This window comes from Mesocricetus auratus, unplaced genomic scaffold, assembly GCF_017639785.1.
Source record: "Mesocricetus auratus isolate SY011 unplaced genomic scaffold, BCM_Maur_2.0 Super-Scaffold_100019, whole genome shotgun sequence".
In the NCBI taxonomy this organism is placed as follows: Eukaryota; Metazoa; Chordata; class Mammalia; order Rodentia; family Cricetidae; genus Mesocricetus; species Mesocricetus auratus.
Window position 1 is genome coordinate 17,079,259 of NW_024429200.1, and position 18,661 is coordinate 17,097,919.

At 37.1% G+C, this 18,661-nt stretch overlaps 1 protein-coding gene across 1 annotated transcript in view; it reads left to right on the forward strand.

Moving 5' to 3' along the window:
• The window catches only part of Slc13a1 (solute carrier family 13 member 1), an 85,983-nt gene that overhangs the window by 18,800 nt on the left and 48,522 nt on the right, over nucleotides 1–18,661 (forward strand). Inside the window, exons 3-6 of the mRNA XM_040728655.1 lie at nucleotides 9,812–9,948; nucleotides 12,073–12,260; nucleotides 12,872–12,929; nucleotides 13,011–13,059. Of these exons, the coding sequence (XP_040584589.1) occupies nucleotides 9,812–9,948; nucleotides 12,073–12,260; nucleotides 12,872–12,929; nucleotides 13,011–13,059 (432 nt within the window). The remainder of the gene's footprint in view (nucleotides 1–9,811; nucleotides 9,949–12,072; nucleotides 12,261–12,871; nucleotides 12,930–13,010; nucleotides 13,060–18,661) is intronic.

The following is an 18,661-nucleotide window of genomic DNA, read 5'->3' on the forward strand; positions in this document are numbered from 1 at the left end:
AATTAAGCTTTAACAAATAAATGTCTGACCAAAGCTGGTATGGACAGAGCTACAAACTTAGCACAAAAGACGTGAGTTGAGTTGTCAAGATCCATCCTTCATATGTGTGTGAATCTTTATCATATCTCTTTATTCTTTTTTTCATCTGCAAGTGGAACAAGAAGCCACATATGTCATGGTTGTACAATCACATACAATATGTGAAACAGTGTTCAAATGCTGATATAACACCCATGAGTTTTCATCTCTCTGACTCTGTCTCTCTGTCTCTGTGTCTCTCTCTGTCTCTGTCTCTGTCTCTGTCTGTCTGTCTGTCTGTCTGTCTGTCTGTCTCTCTCTCTCTCTCTGTCACCATAGTTAATATTATATACTTCAAGGCCAATGCTGAACATCTAAATTTTGCTGTGCACATTACTATAATAAAAAACTATCAACTATTGAATTTTTATACTATTTGAATTACATGTAAACAGCTAAGTACTTGAGTGTGATCAAATCTTCTATAACAGATATTAGTATTACTACTGTTGAAATTATACTTATAAATAACATGAGAAAATCTATGCATATAGATGTTATGTTACATATTTACTCAGTCACTCAATAAATATTTATGTGGTAGGGCCTGCCAGATACTTGGAAAACATTAATAAATAAAACTTGTGGAAAAGTTTATGAATAAAAACAGAGGAAAATCCCCTATTTTTAGGGGGATGGAGAGAGTAAATAATATATCTGATAAATAGATAAGTTGAAGAGTTTGTTAGAAATATAATTGATGGGGCCTAAAGAGATGGCTCAGTGTTTAAGGTACTTATTATGCAAACACAAGGATATGAGTCTAGAGCCCCAGCATCCACACACAAAACCAAGTATGGCAGCATAAGCCTGTAATGTCAGCTCCAGGGAGATAGAGGATAAGGGGTACATGGTCAGAAGCCAATCTACACAATCACTGAGCCAAAAATTCAGTGAGAGAACCTGTCTCAGAAAATAAGGTAGAAAGTGATGAACATATGGTTGACCACTTCTTGACTCTATATATGTTTGTTCAGGCATTGGCACCTGCACACACATGTGCACATACATGGATACATCATGTACTCACACATACACATACAAGAAATGTAATCAATGATAAGGAAAAATGCAAAAAGTTAGTGAAAATCAGAAGGAATAGCAATTTCAGATAGGATTGTCTATTCTAATGGGAGTTTGTTATCAGGGTAGAACAACCCAGTTAATTAAACAGAGAGTTACTGGAGATAAGGAAGCTAACCATTTGAATATTGAGAAATGCCCATGTAAGAGAGAAACACCCAGTACAAAGGTCTCAAGTCAAGCCAGTATCTACAGTATAGCTGTAACCAAAGGAATAAGTGAGAAATCAACTATGGTGTCAATAGGGTAATGTGATAGGATTTTGGATGGCCATGGTCAAACAAGGTCATGGTAAGCTTTTACCAACTGAGGGAGTAGAAACTTAATGGAGAATTTGTAGGAAAAAAGTAACATGATTAACCTGACTTTGATTTTCACAGAATAATTTGAGCTATTGCATTGAGAAACTGAGCCAGAAGACAGGCAAGCTATTGCAAGCTAGGTATAACCATGGTAACCTAGAACAGAGCTCTGACACACACATTGACTATCTTGTTAATGAAGTTTGAAAGAAACTCCAACTGACTTCCTTTACTTATTAGATGTGGCATATGATTTAAAGAAGAGATTCACAGATTACGGGTTTTTGACCCGTCAAGGGGAGAAATGGAATTGCATCCCATGAAATTGGAATCATTATGGGAAGAGCAGGCTGGTTGTGGAAAAGGGTTGAAGCATGGGTTTGTGCAGAATGTGTACTTTTGAAATGCCTGTTGGGTATCTAAGAGTTTGAGAAAGGATGTGGAGATAGCTCAAAAGAAGTTCAGAGTTCCCGAGAGATGGACTTGTCTGGAGTTACTAGCTATGTGACAATCATCAGCATACTGATGTTTTTTAACATCTATGACATGAGATCACTTATAGCAGTAAGTGAAGACAGAAGACTGAATCAGAGTCGTGGATACTCCTACCTTTAGGAGCTGGTGAAGCTGGGTATGGATGGTAACATAAACCTGTAAAACAAGTATAGGTAAATCTGGAGGTAAATTTGAGGCTAGCCTGAGTTACCTTGTAAATTTAAGGTCATTCTAAGATGAATAGGATAAGTCAGTCTCAAACAAAGCAAAAGAGAACAAAAGATGATTAACGAGAAGAGAAAGTACTGGGCAAGAGACCAGAAGAAAAGGTTGCTGAGATAAAAGGAAAATCACAAAGGTGTGACGCCCTAGGATCCAGTGAAGTAAATCCTTCAAGAATGACCCAGTGACCAGGCTGTCAAATTTGCTGTTAAGTCAGTTAATATGGAGACCAGAAACTTTAGCAAAACAGCACAAATAGATATTTTAAAATGAACAACCTAATCATATTAATTTTAACCGAAAGCACATTTTAAAGAAACCTTTTTATTTAATACACAGACAGTGTGAAGAACTACTTTTTTATGACTTTTTATTGATTTGTGCAAAGGTCCCTCAGCTGATAAATTATATGGTTAGGCAGGAACTCAGGTGTTCTGATTGAAAAATTCCATATCTTTAGATGAAATCCCATTTGGGGGCAGGAAAATAACTATCTTGATCTTGTAAATAGACTTTAAATCTCATGAATTTTGTTTGACATATCCATTTTTCTCTCCAAATAGTTATATTCATCAGTGCCATTTCTAAATCATCAGCACTTCCTCCATTTATTTATTTATTTATTTATTTATTTATTTATTTATTTATTTTACAGGCTCATGTATCCAATGCTGGCTTCAGCTTGATATGTAGCCAAAGATGACTGCATATTAAGGCATGCACCAGGCCCTGGTTTATTTGGTGCTGATATTAAAACCCAGAACTTTGTGCATTCCTTGGGATCTGTGTGTTACAGGAAAACACTCTACCAGATGAGTCACATGCCTAATCCCTAAGAGAGTTTTCTGCTGTTATCACCTGTACACCATTTTTTTCTCAAGTCTATCTAATCCTTATGAAAAACTAAAAAGTGTAGAATCTACAATAGCAAACAAAGAATATAGGCCCCCTTGTTTAAGAAAATCCAACTGACTTCCTTTAATTATTAGATATGGCATACAATTGAAATAAGAGATTCACAGATATAACCCCTAGGTTTTTGACCTGTTAAGTGGAGAAATGGAATTGCATCGCATGAAATTGGAATCATTATATATTATTTTACTCTTGAATGCCACTGACAGAGTTGAGTAATTTTTATAGAGAACATATAATTACAAACATCTAGAACATTTACTATCTATCTTTTAAAAGTATAATACTCCCTCAAGAAACTAAATAGGTTACAAAAATATCTTTCTGGACATAGTGGTATATATCATTAATCCCAGCACTCCAGAGACAGAGTCAGGTGGATAACTGTGATTTTGTAGCCAGACTGGTCTACACACAGAATGCTAGGACATCCCAGGCTACAAAGTGACCCTTCTCAGTGTCTCCTCTCCAATACCCATAAAAAGAACATCTCATAGTCATGAACTTATTCTTCTGCTAAATCACTTATTAATGTGTTATTTCCCCCTCACTTTTAGGGGATATATTACAAGATGCCCAGAGATTGACCCCAAACTGTTGGTAGTACTGAACCTCATATGGATTATATATTTTTCTCATGTGATCTTCAGAGCTGTCACATAGTTACAGAGTTAATCTGTCCTTTTGTATTTTATGCCCTGATTTCTTCTTTTGCTTGAGATACACCGGCAATTCAAATAAGAATTACTTAACAAAAGTACTTTGGTACCATACTTATCAATCTGATAACCAAGAAGGCTACTAATGAATAACTTGGAGGTAACATCATGGATACACTAGAGAAAAGGTTGAGTAATATTGTGGTATGGACAGAGAAAGATAGTGTGAGATTTTATTATGTAACTCTGAGCAGAGTACAATTTTAAATCTATGAATTATTCATCAGGATTCTGAAAGAAAATTAAAAAATCTCTTAACTAAGAACTTACAAATAATTGAAATTTAATTGCTCATGGTTCTGAAGGCTGAAATTACAACATCAAAATACCAGTAGAGTAGCTGTAGAGATGGTTCCAGCAACAAAGAGCACTTGTTGCTCTTGTAGAGAATCAGATTATAGCTCCCAGAACTGGCATTGGGTAACTCACAATTGCCTGTAAATCCAGATCTAGAGGATCTGACATCCTCTTCTAGCTTCCATAGTACACCCACCCACCCACCCACCCACCCACCCCCACACACACACACACACATTAAAATATCAATAGATTTGGTTTCTGTTAAGAGTTAACTTAATATTAGTTAACTTTCTTGTTACCTTGCTTCTCAGGAGTTATGGATTTTAGTATGGTTATCCTTTTCTCTATATCTGACATCTATTTATGAATGAGTACATACCATGTTTTTCTTTCTGGGTCTGGGTTACCTCACTCAAGATTTTTCTTTCTAGTTTCATCCACTTGCCTGCAAATTTTAAGATGTTTTTATATTTTACTGCTGAATAGTACTCCATCGTGTAAATGTACCACATTTTCTTTATCTATTCTTCAAATTTCTAGGTTCTGGTTATTATGAATAATACTTCTGTGAATAGAGTTGGGCAAATGTCCTTGTAGTACGAATGTATATCCTTTGGGTATATGCCCAAGAGTGGTATAGCTGGGACTAGAGGTAGATTCATTCCCAATTTTCTGAGAGACAGTCATACTGATTTCCAAAGTTTGCACTCCCACCAGCAGTGGAGTAGTGTTCCCCTTACTCCACACCCTTTCCAGCATAATCTGTCAGTGTTTTTGATCTTAGCCATTCTCACAGGTGTAAGATGATATCTCAGAGTCATTTTGATGTGCATTTCCCTAATGGCTAAGGATGTTGAACAATCCCTTAAGTGCCTTTTGACCATTTGAGTTTCTTCTGTTGATAATTCTCTAAGGAAAACATGCATGGATGTGCCTGGGAAGGGGAAATAGATAAGATCTCTTGAGTAAATTGGGAGCATGGTGGGGGAAGAGGAGGGAAGAGTGAAGAGGAGGAGGAAGGAGAGCATAAGAGAACTGGATGGTTGAGTTGGGGAAGGAACAGAGAGAGAAACAGTGAGAGACAGAGACAGAAAGACAGAGAGAGAACAATGAAGAGAAATCTTGATAGAGGGAGCCATTATGGCATTAGGGAGAAATCTGATGCTTGGGAGACTCCTAGGAATCCACAAGGATGACCCCAGATAAAACTCCTATCAATAGTGGAGAGAGTGCCTGAATAGGCCTTCTTAGTCAGATTGATGACCACCCCAATTGTCATCATAGAACCTTCATCCAGTAATTGATGGAAGCAGATACAGAGATCCACAGCTCAGCATTATACCCAGCTCCTGGAGTTCAGTCAAAAAGAGGAAGAAGGGATTATATGAGCAACAGGGTCAAGATAGTGATTGGGAAATCCACAGACAGCTGACTAGAACAAGTGGGATCTCACTGACTCTGGGCTGACAGCTGGAGAACCTGCATAAGACCAAACTAGGCCCTTTGGATGTGGGTGACAGTAAGTCTGTGGGGCCACTGACAATGCGACCAGAATGTATTCCTAGTGCATATACTGAATTTTTGGAGCCCATTCCCTATAATGGCAAACATTACTCAGCCATGATACAGAGATAAGAGGCCTTACCTTTACTGAGGAGTGGATGGAGAGTTAGGTGGGGGGAAGGTTGGGAGAAAGCAGGAAAAGACGAGGGAAGGAGACTGTAGTTACTATGTAAAAAACTTTTAAATAAATAAAATTAAAATAAAATGAATCACACATGCACGCACACACACACACTAACACAGAGAGAGAGAGAGTTAACTTTCTGCTCTTTAAATGTTGCCTTGATGTTTCACTTATGGAGGAGGAAGGAGCTCCTGATACGCTCTTTTATAAGAAAGTAGAGCCAATATTCTGTTCATGTTGCAGTTCAGTATACACAGTTTGGGGAACAACAGCATTATGTCAATGCAGTCATTGAGTTATTTCCGTAAGTCAAACTCAAGAAGGCATAAGAGCATCTTTCAAATCTCAAATATCAGGTCTTGCAGAATGAATTTCCGCATTTTCTAGAAAAGAGTGGTCACTTACTTTACTTACTGTTTGAAAGTTAATTACATCTTGAAGAAGTATCTCCCATATATCCATGATACTGTCTTGCCTTCTCTGCTAACTTGCTTCTTTTCATTAAATAACTTAGAAGATTTGTGATCCTAGGGACTTGGTAATTAGATACTTATTAAACACAAACCATATATGCTGCCTATATGCTAAGTTCACAACTACCTGATCAATATAATTCATTCTATCTTCAAAATTACCTGGTCTGTTGAAAGGGGAATTACATGAAAAAAATCAACATAGTAAGTACTGATTTTTGTCATAACATGCAGAAATACCACGCAGTACAACTTAGGGTCTCAGAGAAGGAATTTTTGGAGAGTTACCACCTGTTTTAATCCATGAAAGAAGATTAGGAGTATGTAAGAAATGCAAAAAGGCTATTTCAACTTAAAATGGAAACAAATGCCAAATTATTTTTGTTTTTAGGGAAAGCTATACACAAGTAACAGTTGAGTGAGGTGGTAAAACTTTACATTGGGGAGATGAGATGAACCTGAAGTTTGACGGGCTATGGAGAATAAAGGATTTTCTCTCAGATCCCACCGAATTAACTGAAAGGAAATAAAAAGGTCAACAACATGACTAGACTAAAACTTTAGAAAAATAAGTAATGATTGTGTAGGTTGGGTTAGAAAAAGGAAGTAGGGCCCTTAAGATAATCATGTGTGAAGACTCAATGCATTTAAAAAATATAGAAAATATTAAAGGAACAGGATACATATATTAGAAATGAAAAGCGAATTGCCAATAACTCTGAAATTTGACTTAGACAACAGAGTAGATGTAATTTTATTCTTCATGAAACAGGGAACGAGAGGAAGAAAATGTAGGATATTTGGGTTGAGTAAATGGGTGTCACTTTGAATTGTTGTGCTTTTAGATGTTTGTGGAAAATGAACGTGTCTGTTGGGTTCGTATTCTGGAACCTGGACTTTTCTGTGAGGATACAAAGAGCATAGTGTTATACTCAAAACTCATTCAGCAAGTATGTAGTTGATCTCTACTATATTAGATAGTATGTGTATCAATCGTGCTGAGATAGGAATTACATCTAGAGGATTTGCATTGGATGTGTAAAACAAGAAGAGTACAAGTGAAACCTTCTAGAGTAAATGCAATTGTAAAAACAGATTTAAAACATTTCAAAGTAGGCAAGAAAAATTTCTCAAAGAGCAAGGAACAAACTATTGTGTGAAAAATTGTTCACAAGTATAGACACACTAGAAAATCAATATACTAAAGGAGTTATTGCCAAGTAATGTCACAGAGGTAGGTGGCTGGAAGGCTTAGAACAAAATAAATACATTTGGAAGGTAGGAACTTAGGAATAATTTCCTTCACTTTCTCTTTAATTTATTTAGTATTATTTACTGAAACCAGGGGACATGTGGCGTCAGGGGTAAGACCAAGCGCATTGAGTTAAGAAAGAAGTCTCAAGGTATGGCAAAGAAAGTGGGCAGGGTAGGGGGAGTCAGAAAGACAGAAGGGCCTACTTAGAAATTCCAGATGTTTCATCACTGAAGAAGTTCACAGGGGGAAGAACCCATCAGATGTCTCATTCCTTTTGTCTCAGAGGAGAGCTTTGCCAGTTCCTCAAATGATTGTCATTTCTTTGTGTGGTAAACCTTGAATTATTCTACTTTTTTCTTTAAAAGATGTAATAAGTTGCTGTGAACTTTAGTAAACCTATTGTGCATTAGAATATTTGAGTTTAAACCTCTGTTCCAATAGTTCTTAGTACCTGCCCTCTAACCTTCCTTCTTCCTGCTCCCCATTGTAATGTCTACTGGCCATCATTCTCTCTGCTTCTATGAAATCATGTCTTAGTTTCTACCTATGAGAAATCACAACTTATGTCTTCCTGTGCCCAACTTAACTCATTCAGCCCACCTTCAGTGCACTCATGTTGTCAGTCAGTGACATCACATCCTCTACTCCTCCTTTAGGATGGATGACAGATACATTTTCAGGGTTACAGTAATAAATACTAAAATAATATTATTTACTACCCAATTACTGCCAAATATAAATAAGTAACATACACTAAAAATACATTTTAAAAGTCAATGTTTTACAAAACATTGTAAAGGACTCTGCTTCTCTGCTTTTACTTTCAAGGGACAGTATCATCTTTTTATTTTACTGAATTTCTTATGAATCTTTTATGCCTTCTCCCAGGAGTAGTACTTCTTTGCTTCCCCATGAAAGTCCTGAGCATACCAGCCCTCTTTATTTTAGGAAGGTATCCTTATTTACTTGAAAGTTTTCCTTAAGTATTGGAAGTTGTGACACATAAAGAAGCCAGAAGTTTCTTCATGAGGCTCTGAGATATTCTTGAAACATCTACCCTGTGTTTACTCAGGAACAAGATAATTAAAACAGAGTAAACTTTAAAAAGTCTATAAGACTCAATGGGCTATAGGAGTTGGCCACGGATCAGATTGCAAGCCTCGTCCGACTATGTGGCATACACAGCAACAAAGTTAGCTTAGCTAAGTTACCTCTGCCTTACACAGGGATTTATATTGATGGGCTAAGAATGGTGTGGAAAGATGGCAAAAAATAAATGAGGTGTCAGGACCTCCCTCTCTTAAAAAAGTTAGCTCATGCAAGGCCACTGTGGTGTCTTAACCAAACAGCTGTAGGATTAGACATATAAACAAATTCTATAAAGATACAAAATGTAAAATATTATATTATGCCAGAAATTGAATAATAAATGCAGCACCTTTGGCCTGGGGATTTTTCTTGGGTACTCTGACCATTAAGAGTTAATCATACACTGCTTGGGTCATGGCAATCTGCCTGGGATGACTTGAAGATTTTCTTTCTGTCTAGCTTCCTTGAAGCCACAAAAGCTATCAGCCTGAGACCAAGCTGTCACATGCTTTAGATTCTTAACAATTGGGTTAAGGGGTTGATGTGTAAAAATGATTGTAAAAGATAACTCTGCTCTGTCAAGGTTTATCAATGTTGATTAAAATTTTGACCCCAGATATACAAAAGAAAAAAAGTTAAACATATATCTAGAAACAAAAATGGTATGATCTGTGTTTTGGAACAACACGAATGCATCCCTGACTACTGAATTCTATGTAAGTAAAGAAGCACTGTGACTGCTAGTTAGACTGCAAGATTCTCTCGACAATCAAGCCTGGCTCATCCTTCCCTTGCTGACTCCTTACCTCCTTTCTGCAACCTGGCCACCACCAGGGTTCGTCACCCTCAGGTGGGCATGGATGTGAAATTTTCTGATATCTCAGTTATTAGCACTCCACTTTAGGACATTTTAAAAGTAACATTAGTTTATAGATAGAGAAATTATAGCATAAGACCATTTGCATGATATGACTCTTACATTTAAAAATCTAGTGTCCTGTATATGCATATTTCCCTGCATGCTTTTAAACAGCACTATTTCTGAATAAAACAACTATAGATCACATTTAAATTTGTGTTCAAACACATTTACATGTCCTTTGACACAACAGAAAATTGCATAGTTGAAGGTCTTTGTTGTATATTATTCTCTCAACCAAGATACATAATCTTGGGTTTATCTGCAATTTCAGGTGGCCTCTTCTTATTTCAAAGATTTTCATCTGCTGTTAATTGGAGTCATCTGTTTAGCCACATCAATAGAGAAATGGAATTTGCACAAGAGGATTGCTCTGAGAATGGTGATGATGGTGGGTGTGAATCCGGCCTGGTAAGTACTGTGTTCCCTTCATCCATATATCCTAAGCAGACCATTTTGTGTAGAGCAAATAACAAATAAATAGCGCCGAAAATGGCTTGGTGAGAAGGGCGCCTGCGAAAATATGAAAGGGATATGAAGTGTGTCGGAGGAGTAGGAGGAAAAAACCAACTTTCCTTTCACTGCAGGTCAAATTTCAGGGATACTGGAATAAATGCACACAACTCTTTCACCTTCACCTTTAATGCACCACTGGAGTCAAAGATAAGAGGAGCCTTGAACCACAGCAAAGGAGAGTGATATCTTCAGAGTAGATCTCAATCCCCACTTTGTTTATTTGGCTGATAACACATTCAAAACTCAGTCGAGAGCATCCTTTATCAACAGGGAGGATGTTATGAACCAAAGACAAAGTCATTACTGACAGAATACAAATCTGTGCAGAAAAATTTCAAGGTGAACACATTTTTCTTTTCAAATTAGGTGTTGCAAAGTGAAACAATCAATTGAAATTTTTCTTCTATGTATGAAATTACTCATTTGACTGATTTCCCTTCACTGAAACAAATGTTTGTTTTTATTCCATTAAATTAATTGTCTATTTGGGTTCTGCTCCACCTCTTGTTATAAACATGCACATCAGCTAAGGAACATTTCCAGTGTCATATCATTTGCATAATGTTTTACTTTAAAGCCTTAGGTAGTTTTTCCCCTTCTTATCATCCTTTGGAAGATAAGAAAAAAATGACTTCTGTTGCATAATTTCTTCAAGGGCATAGCAGACTCTCTGTTTACCACTGTGGAGTAAATTTCTTTGCTAAAATACTATGTGTGAATATTCATGCACATTTCTCCCTGTGTACATATATATACACATATGAGACAAATTTGACAAAACATGTTGCTGAGAAAATTTAATACACAATATATTTTGTATAGTATATTTACTTTGTAAATACAGTGGAATAGTGTCTCTTCCTCTTGGCTACCATAGAAATCTATCTTCTCTTGACTATCTGCTTATTGCTCCAGGAGAGAGGATAACACACTGCACAGTAGGGCAAGACTCCTATATGACTCTTAGGTTTAATTCAGTTCCACCAGCAAAAGCTTTACCTGATGCTGATTTTTTTAATATGGAAGAACTACACATTTTACAGAAACTATATTAAAAGTTTTTCCATTGTTTAAATTAAGAATTACTTATTATTCAAACAGATATCTAAAATGTTTTATGTTGTTTCACACATAGAAAGTATTCACCATGCTCAAGTCTGAAACATGGTATAGAACTATTTATATAGATTCATTTTTGAAAGGAAGAAGGATCTCTAATTGGTGAGAAATATCTGCTTCTGGCTGATTTGGGGGGTTTCCTACTGGATCAAACTTCCCCCAAGTATTTTTTGAAAGTTTATAGAAATGGTTTGAGTCCAAAAGTCTTAGATTTGTTATTTTAAGGATAAATTACTCTGTTAATAAGAGAAGACAAGTAATAAATCTAATTCTTGACAACAGGAAGAAATGCTAGGTTCAAGAGAACATAAATAATAGAATCTATAGTAAATTCTGAAACTTCATTTTATTGAGTAATTGTAACCATTTTTTCCACCTACTATATATTGAACCAGGAGACTGAAAGGAAAGTTTATAAATATTAATCCCATTCCTGGTTCTGTTTGCTGCACATACTAACAAACAGAAAAATGGCCAAAGGATGAAATAAAAGCAAGGGACTCTCATAAGTTGGTTGTACTTTCATCTTACTTGTTTCTAAAGACAAGTAGTCTTTCATAAAAAAATTACTCAAGTATTAGGGTACCACTGCAACCTGTTGTGCTATATACCAATTTTCAGTTAGCTGTAAATTTAATCATTTATCTTATTTTGGGAAGAATGTTCTCCTAGTACCCTTAAAGGGATATGTATATATCTCTTAATAACAAACTCTTATATGTTTTACTTTGATTCTAACTTTCTATCTACTCTAAGAGTTTCCCATCTGGGAAGAAACTTTACCTTCTATGTTATTAAACACATAGTTCCAAATTTGTGAACAATATACTCTACAGTTGAATTCAGAGAGCTACATGAGCTAGACAGCACAGCTCCACACTAAAGACCCTCTCATTTCAGGCTGACGTTGGGGTTCATGAGCAGTACTGCCTTCTTATCTATGTGGCTTAGCAACACCTCTACTGCTGCCATGGTGATGCCCATCGTGGAGGCTGTGGCACAGCAGATCATCAATGCTGAAGCAGAGGCCGAGGCCACTCAGATGACTTATTTCAATGAATCTGCCGCCCATGGACTGGAAGTTGATGGTATCATGTATTGATATGGCCACAGTGGGGTCTAGTCATTTGGGCAGTAGGCATAAATTCAAGAATTCTGGGTTACATTTTGAATTACATATGCATAATTCATGAGATGCATTTAGCCTCACTATTTTTGTAGTATTCAGTATCTATCCAAATGAATTCTACAAATATGTTACTTTAAGTTAACTGCTGGATATATTCTCTGACATAAAAAGGAAGGATGCCTTTGTACCTCCAGCCAGTCCAATGGAACACTGTCATGTCCTTATCACTAAACATCCAGGTTACTTTCTTTTACCTAAATGGCTTTCCTGCATAAATTATATATCTTTAATTCCTATATCCTATTTGGGTACAATACAGCATAAATTCCAGCCCTGGTATTTCTTGCTCTGATGAACGGCTCTGATGCAATGGAAGATGTTACAGGACATTTGTGCTTATAAAAGAAGACTGTTATATTGGTATAATGTGAATTTATTTACTTTTCATTTCAAACAATGCTTCCATCTTCTAATGCACACATACGCATACATTCACACATGCACACATACAAACAGACCCAATGATAACTCTTTATTTAAATGGTTTTTCTTTCATTTAATGTTTTACAGAAACTGATATTGGACAAGAAACAAATGAGAGAAAAGAAAAAACAAAACCAGTTCCAGGGTAAAGACTATTGATATTTTGATAAGGATTTTCCAAATTACATTTTAATGAAATTACAAACTGGGCCAATTTATGTTTCAGAAGCAGCAATGATGCAGGGAAAATTTCAAGCAAGGTGGAGACAGAAAAGGTATATTACATTTGATTCCTTCTAAATACTTGTACATGAATTACATTAGAACTGTAATTGGATGCCTACCTATTATATAAAATTACTTTGTATGGCTAAGTCCAGGTGTAGTCCAATGGTCTGATAAGCCCTTTTGGATAGATATCCAGATAAGAATTATTTTAGGCTCTGTAAACCAATATCAATACTTTTGTGCTTTTATTAGTATCTCAGTTGGCAATTATACAACTGAGTTTAAAGAAACAGAGTTCTACTTGCATAATACTTTCTCTATTCTTACTAGACTTTGTTGACCTGTTATACTGGTTTTCATTAACGACATCCCTGTTTCTACAGGTTGTGGACTTATAATGCCTTTTCCCATATGATTACAAGTGATCGTGTAATTTTAGTATTCCTGTCGCCATAAAAATTCATGAGTGGAAGTCATGAGTTGCTTCTGTAAAATACAGGCAAGGGAGCTGTGGCTGAAGAGAGGAAGGAGAGCTTAGTAAATGGCACCATATAACTCATTTCCTTAGAATAAATCAATATAAAACACTATACTACATTGCACCAGCAGCCGAATTCCCCAAGACTGCTGAAAATAATGCTACTTAGAGATAGTCCTATAGTAACCATGGCATTAAGAAGAGGAAAGCAAATCATATATTCCCTCTTGAGCTATATGATACATTAGAATGAAGCTCAATGGGAAAGGAAACATTATTGTTGTTCATAGAAATTTCAAGGAAAGAGTGAGTTCTATGGAATGAGAAAATAAATGCAAGATAAAGCTTAAACCACTAGCTGTCTACCTTAAGCTTTTTCACGAGAAAACTTCATATATATTTATGAAATGCTATTATCTTCTAGGGTAGAACTATTCCTTATAAAACATTAAAAATTAACACTGAGGCAGGTGTGTTATAGAAGCATACCTTGGAAAATGAGCTTTGCATATACTCATGAAAACTAGCGAGTCTGAACAGAAATAATAAAGAATGTACACATATCTAGTAACTTGCTTAGAGATCTCTTTAGCAAGCTAGGTTTCTGGCACCATGCTTAAATTTTGAATTCAAATGTATTTGAAATCAGTTGTATCCTGGGCCTTGTAGGGCGAGATGTTAAAAACAGAATGTTCATTGTTACAAGCATCTCAGAATCTAGTGAATGTAAAACAACAAATAGACGCGCACACACACACACACACACACACACACACACACACACACACACACACACTGCAACAAAATTTGACCAGCGGTGAAACCTTCCAAAAGGAGTCACAATTAGTTTAATATGGGTATGTCATGCAGAAGGAATAGGAGATAAAGATGCTTGAGTCTGAGAGCGGACAGTCGGTATGAGAAGAATGCAAATTCCTTGTATTTAAGAACAGATCTACTTTATTCTAATTTTGACCCCAGGATACCCCACAACCTGAAACAAGGTAGGTATTAACTATTCTAAATATTCGCCAATTCTGGAATGAGTGAATGCAAAGTGTGAAAATAGGAGAGACATTCTAATCAGAGAGTATGTTCATGAAAAGCTCAACTCAGCAGAAGTCCCAGCCTTCCGGCTTTGTAGAACAGGTGCTAGAGATGAGTGAAATGATAGGGAACAGTTCTTTGAGCCTGCAGTGCAGTTGCGGGATTCTCTAAGAAGCCTTGAAGCTAGAAAGCAGCATGGCAAATTCTTGGATGGGATGCATTCTCTGGTAACATTGTAAAAGGCAAGAAGGGGGTATGGACCCTATTGTTTCATGATTAATCAGACCCTGGGTCTGAGAAGTTTATAGAAAATGTGTCCACTGTTCTAAAGTAAGTGAGGATAGACTGGAGTACAGTGCGTCAGAATGGGGAGCACAGAAGTAGGAAAACCTTTCCCATGAAGAAAAGTAAAGTGGTTGGAGGCATACTGTAAGCAATAAAAACTCGTATCTACATTGAGGAGAAAGAAAAAACCTTTAAGTGCAGGTTCTATGGTTTCCTCAGACACTAATACATTAAAATTTAGCTATAATGGAAATATGTGGAGTTTTTGTGCTGTAGAATGGACTTTTAGAAAAGGAGAACATGACTGTATATACAGAATATGTTTTCATTTATCCTTTGAAATTTTCATACATTTATGCAAAATATTTTGATCATATAACCTATCATTTCCCCCTATTCCTCTTCCCTCCCAATCTGTCATCCCAACTATGTCTCTTAACCAATTTCATACCCTCCCCCCTCTTTAAAAATAAACCATTGAATCAAATTAGTGCTGTCAATTAGCATGGATGTAAAGCCACCCAGTAGAGCTGGAGCTACATGGAGGAAAACTCTCATTTCTAGCAGCTACCAACTGCCAAGAGTTCCTCAGGTAAAGGTTGGCCTCATGAGCCCCTCCCCCATTGTTTCTGAAATTTTTACTGGCTTGATCTTGTGCAGATCTTACATGAGTAGCTACATCTATTGTGAGTTTCTAAGTTCCTGGCTCTGTTATATCCAGAAAGCATTGTTTTGCAACAGTCCTCCCTAACCTCTGGCTATTCCTTGATGTTCCTTGAGCCTTTGGAAAGATAAAGATGTCACATTTGGAGATGAGCACTTCAGTCACTTATACTCTGCCCTTTGGCCAGTGGTGAGTCTCTGTATTAACCCTGATCCACTGGAATGGGGGGCGCTTCTTTGATGAGGGCTAAGAAACGAATCCAATTATGGGGATTTAGAAGGTCCTTGATACTATGTCTATTTAGAAAAATGATAATAATAATAATAATAATAATAATAATAATAATAATAAGTTCTTCCGTACAGGCAAAAACTTCCCAGTCAGGCTAGTTTGGAGTACTACACATCAGTTCTGTCCTGTGAAGTGGGCTTTAAATTCAACACAAAAGTGGTTGGCCATCCCCATAATATACACACCACTCTTAACCCAATGAGCATACCTTTTCAAACTTGGTCATTGCTATAGCTCACAGAGTTCACATCTAGGTAAGGCTTGAAGATTTTTCTCCCCTACCAACTGAATAGCACCTTTTACTACTGTGAAAACTGGCCAGGAGAGAGGAAGCTTCCAGGTGATTATCAGCTTGGTTTCTCCACATTATGTAAGTCAATTCTGTTGTATCTTCCACAATAGGGTCTTATCTTCAAGTTCTGATTAATGACAAGGAGCAATGACTATAGAGTGTATTGTTTTGGAGGTCTACGACATGTCTCTAACCAACAAATCACACATGGCACTGGGTTCTTTGTTGGATAACTTATTGTGTATTGAAGAGCATTGTCTCCCTGTGTAGGGCAACTCTAAACCCCTTTTAAGACTTATTTTTATTATATCTAACTATGTGTATGTGTGTTTCTGTATATGGATATGTGCATGTTAGTGCAGCAGCCTGAGGAGGCCAGGGTATGGTGTCAGATCCCATGGTGTTGGAACTACAGGCAGATATAACTGCCTGATGTGGGTGTTGGGGAAGAACTTGGGTTCTCTGCAAGAGCAATGTGTATCCTTAGTTGCTAAGCTATATCTCCAGTGTTCATTTACACACACACACACACACACACACACACACACAATAGGTTTCCATATGACTCTTTAAAAACCCCTAAGTGGTAGTTTTCCTTTTCCCACCCCCTTATCAGCCTTATCCTCCCACCCTTCTCCACTTTATCCAAACCCTCCCAATTATTCCACTTTCTGCCTTTATAGCATATGTGCCCTACTGTCCCTCCCTTTAAAAAATCTTTCTTCACCACCCACCCCCATTAGCCTTTCCTAGTTTCCTGGCTTCTATAGGCACTCAAAAATAACAAAACTAAGATTATTTTAATTCTTAACAAATATAGCTCTCTTTTCAAGAATAAAGAAGTCATGTGGTTTACATAGCAATTATAAAGAACTATAGCTGATCTTCATCAGGTTTACATTAGACACATGTACATTGACTTGTTATATGGAAGAATTTATATCTAATTTATGTAGTTATGAAACAGAAGGCATATTTGAGTTCATAATGTTTTGTTTGTCTTAATTCTTCATGAAGTAGATAGGGTGTTCTGTTGATTAAAATAAACCCTATATAGTTTGACATTGGGTTTTATCTACAAGTCATAAAAGATATAAATATTACTGGCGATGGTGATTACAGTGGGCTGGAGTTGAGGGTGATCAGTATTCAGTTGTTCCTTGGGTTTCAAGAACAGATTTAATAGTGTTCACATCTAAGGGGCAAGTTCCTATGATGTATAACTAGCAGGGGAGAATTGTTTTCCCCACCAGGCAGTCCTCTTACAATAGGGTAAGGCCTAAGCATGTCCTACTGATGCCTTCAATGAAAGTGATGGGGAGTGGATAGCCCATCACTTCCACCCAGCTCTCTAAACACACCTGTAATATTTTTAGAAAAAGGAACTGGAAAGAGGAATGGTGACCCCAAAGAGCACTGGCGTACTTGAAGATGATATTTTCCAGGTTCTGTGTGACAGCTAGAAGACCAAACATCACTTAGAGGATTTTCACGAGAAATGAGTTCTAGGCATCCACAACTGAAATCATTGTCACCAAAGGAAGAAGCCACCAGTTCTTTTGCCTCCACTGTGAGCATTAGCATTATTCAAAGAGATAGCTCAGAATGTATACTCTCTTGATCTCTAAATCTTCAGGCATTTTTGAAAGAACAAAACTGGAAAATCAGAATGTCTTTATGAAAAAAATCAAGATAATTGTTTTTCATTCATTTAATATAGCTTATTGTTCCTCAAAGAGAAACAAATATCTTTAAGAGAAAAAAATCCTTGAAAAATTGCATCAAGCTTTTAATTTGGTGTTGTTTACTCTGGGGGTGAAAGTCCTTACAGCTGAAAATTAAATTCTAGAAGACAACACTTCTTAATACTTGACGAGAATTCAGTCTGGAAAGCATGGTAATAAGCATAGTTCTTTTTAAATATGAACTTTTATTTAAATTAGAAACAATCTTATTTTACAAATCAATCCCAGTTCCCTCTTCCTCCCATCCTCTCACGGCCCCCACCCCTCCATCCCAACCTTATCCACTCCCCAGGGAGGGTGAGGCCTTACATGGAGCATCATTAAGGTCTGTCACATCATTTGGGATAGGGCCTAGACCCTCCCCCATGTAACTAGGCTGAGAGAATATCCCTCCGTGGGGAATGGGCTCTCAAAGTCCATTTGTGCACTCAGAATAAATACTGGATCTCCTGCCAGAGGTCTCATAGACTTCCCAGGCCTCCCAACTAACACCCACATAGGGGCCTGGTTGGGTCCTATGCTGGTTCCCCAGCTGTCAGACTGGGGTCCCTGAGCTCCCATTTGCTCAGGTCAGGTGTTTCTTTGGGTTTCCCCAGCCTGGTCTTGACCCCTTTGAAAAAACACAGTTCTCAACTTTAGGAGTGAAGCATATTCTTTCTGCAAAGCAAGGCCAGAGCCATTTAGAACCCCTGGCCTTAGACTATAAGTTAAATTACAGTGGCTCTATAGATGCAAGCTGCTTCATTACTCCTCCCCAACCCTTGTCCAGGTGAAATTCAGTCACCAGGGTAATTACTGTACTAGCCCAATGCTGCTCAGTTCTCACTTGACTCAACTTAGACACCCC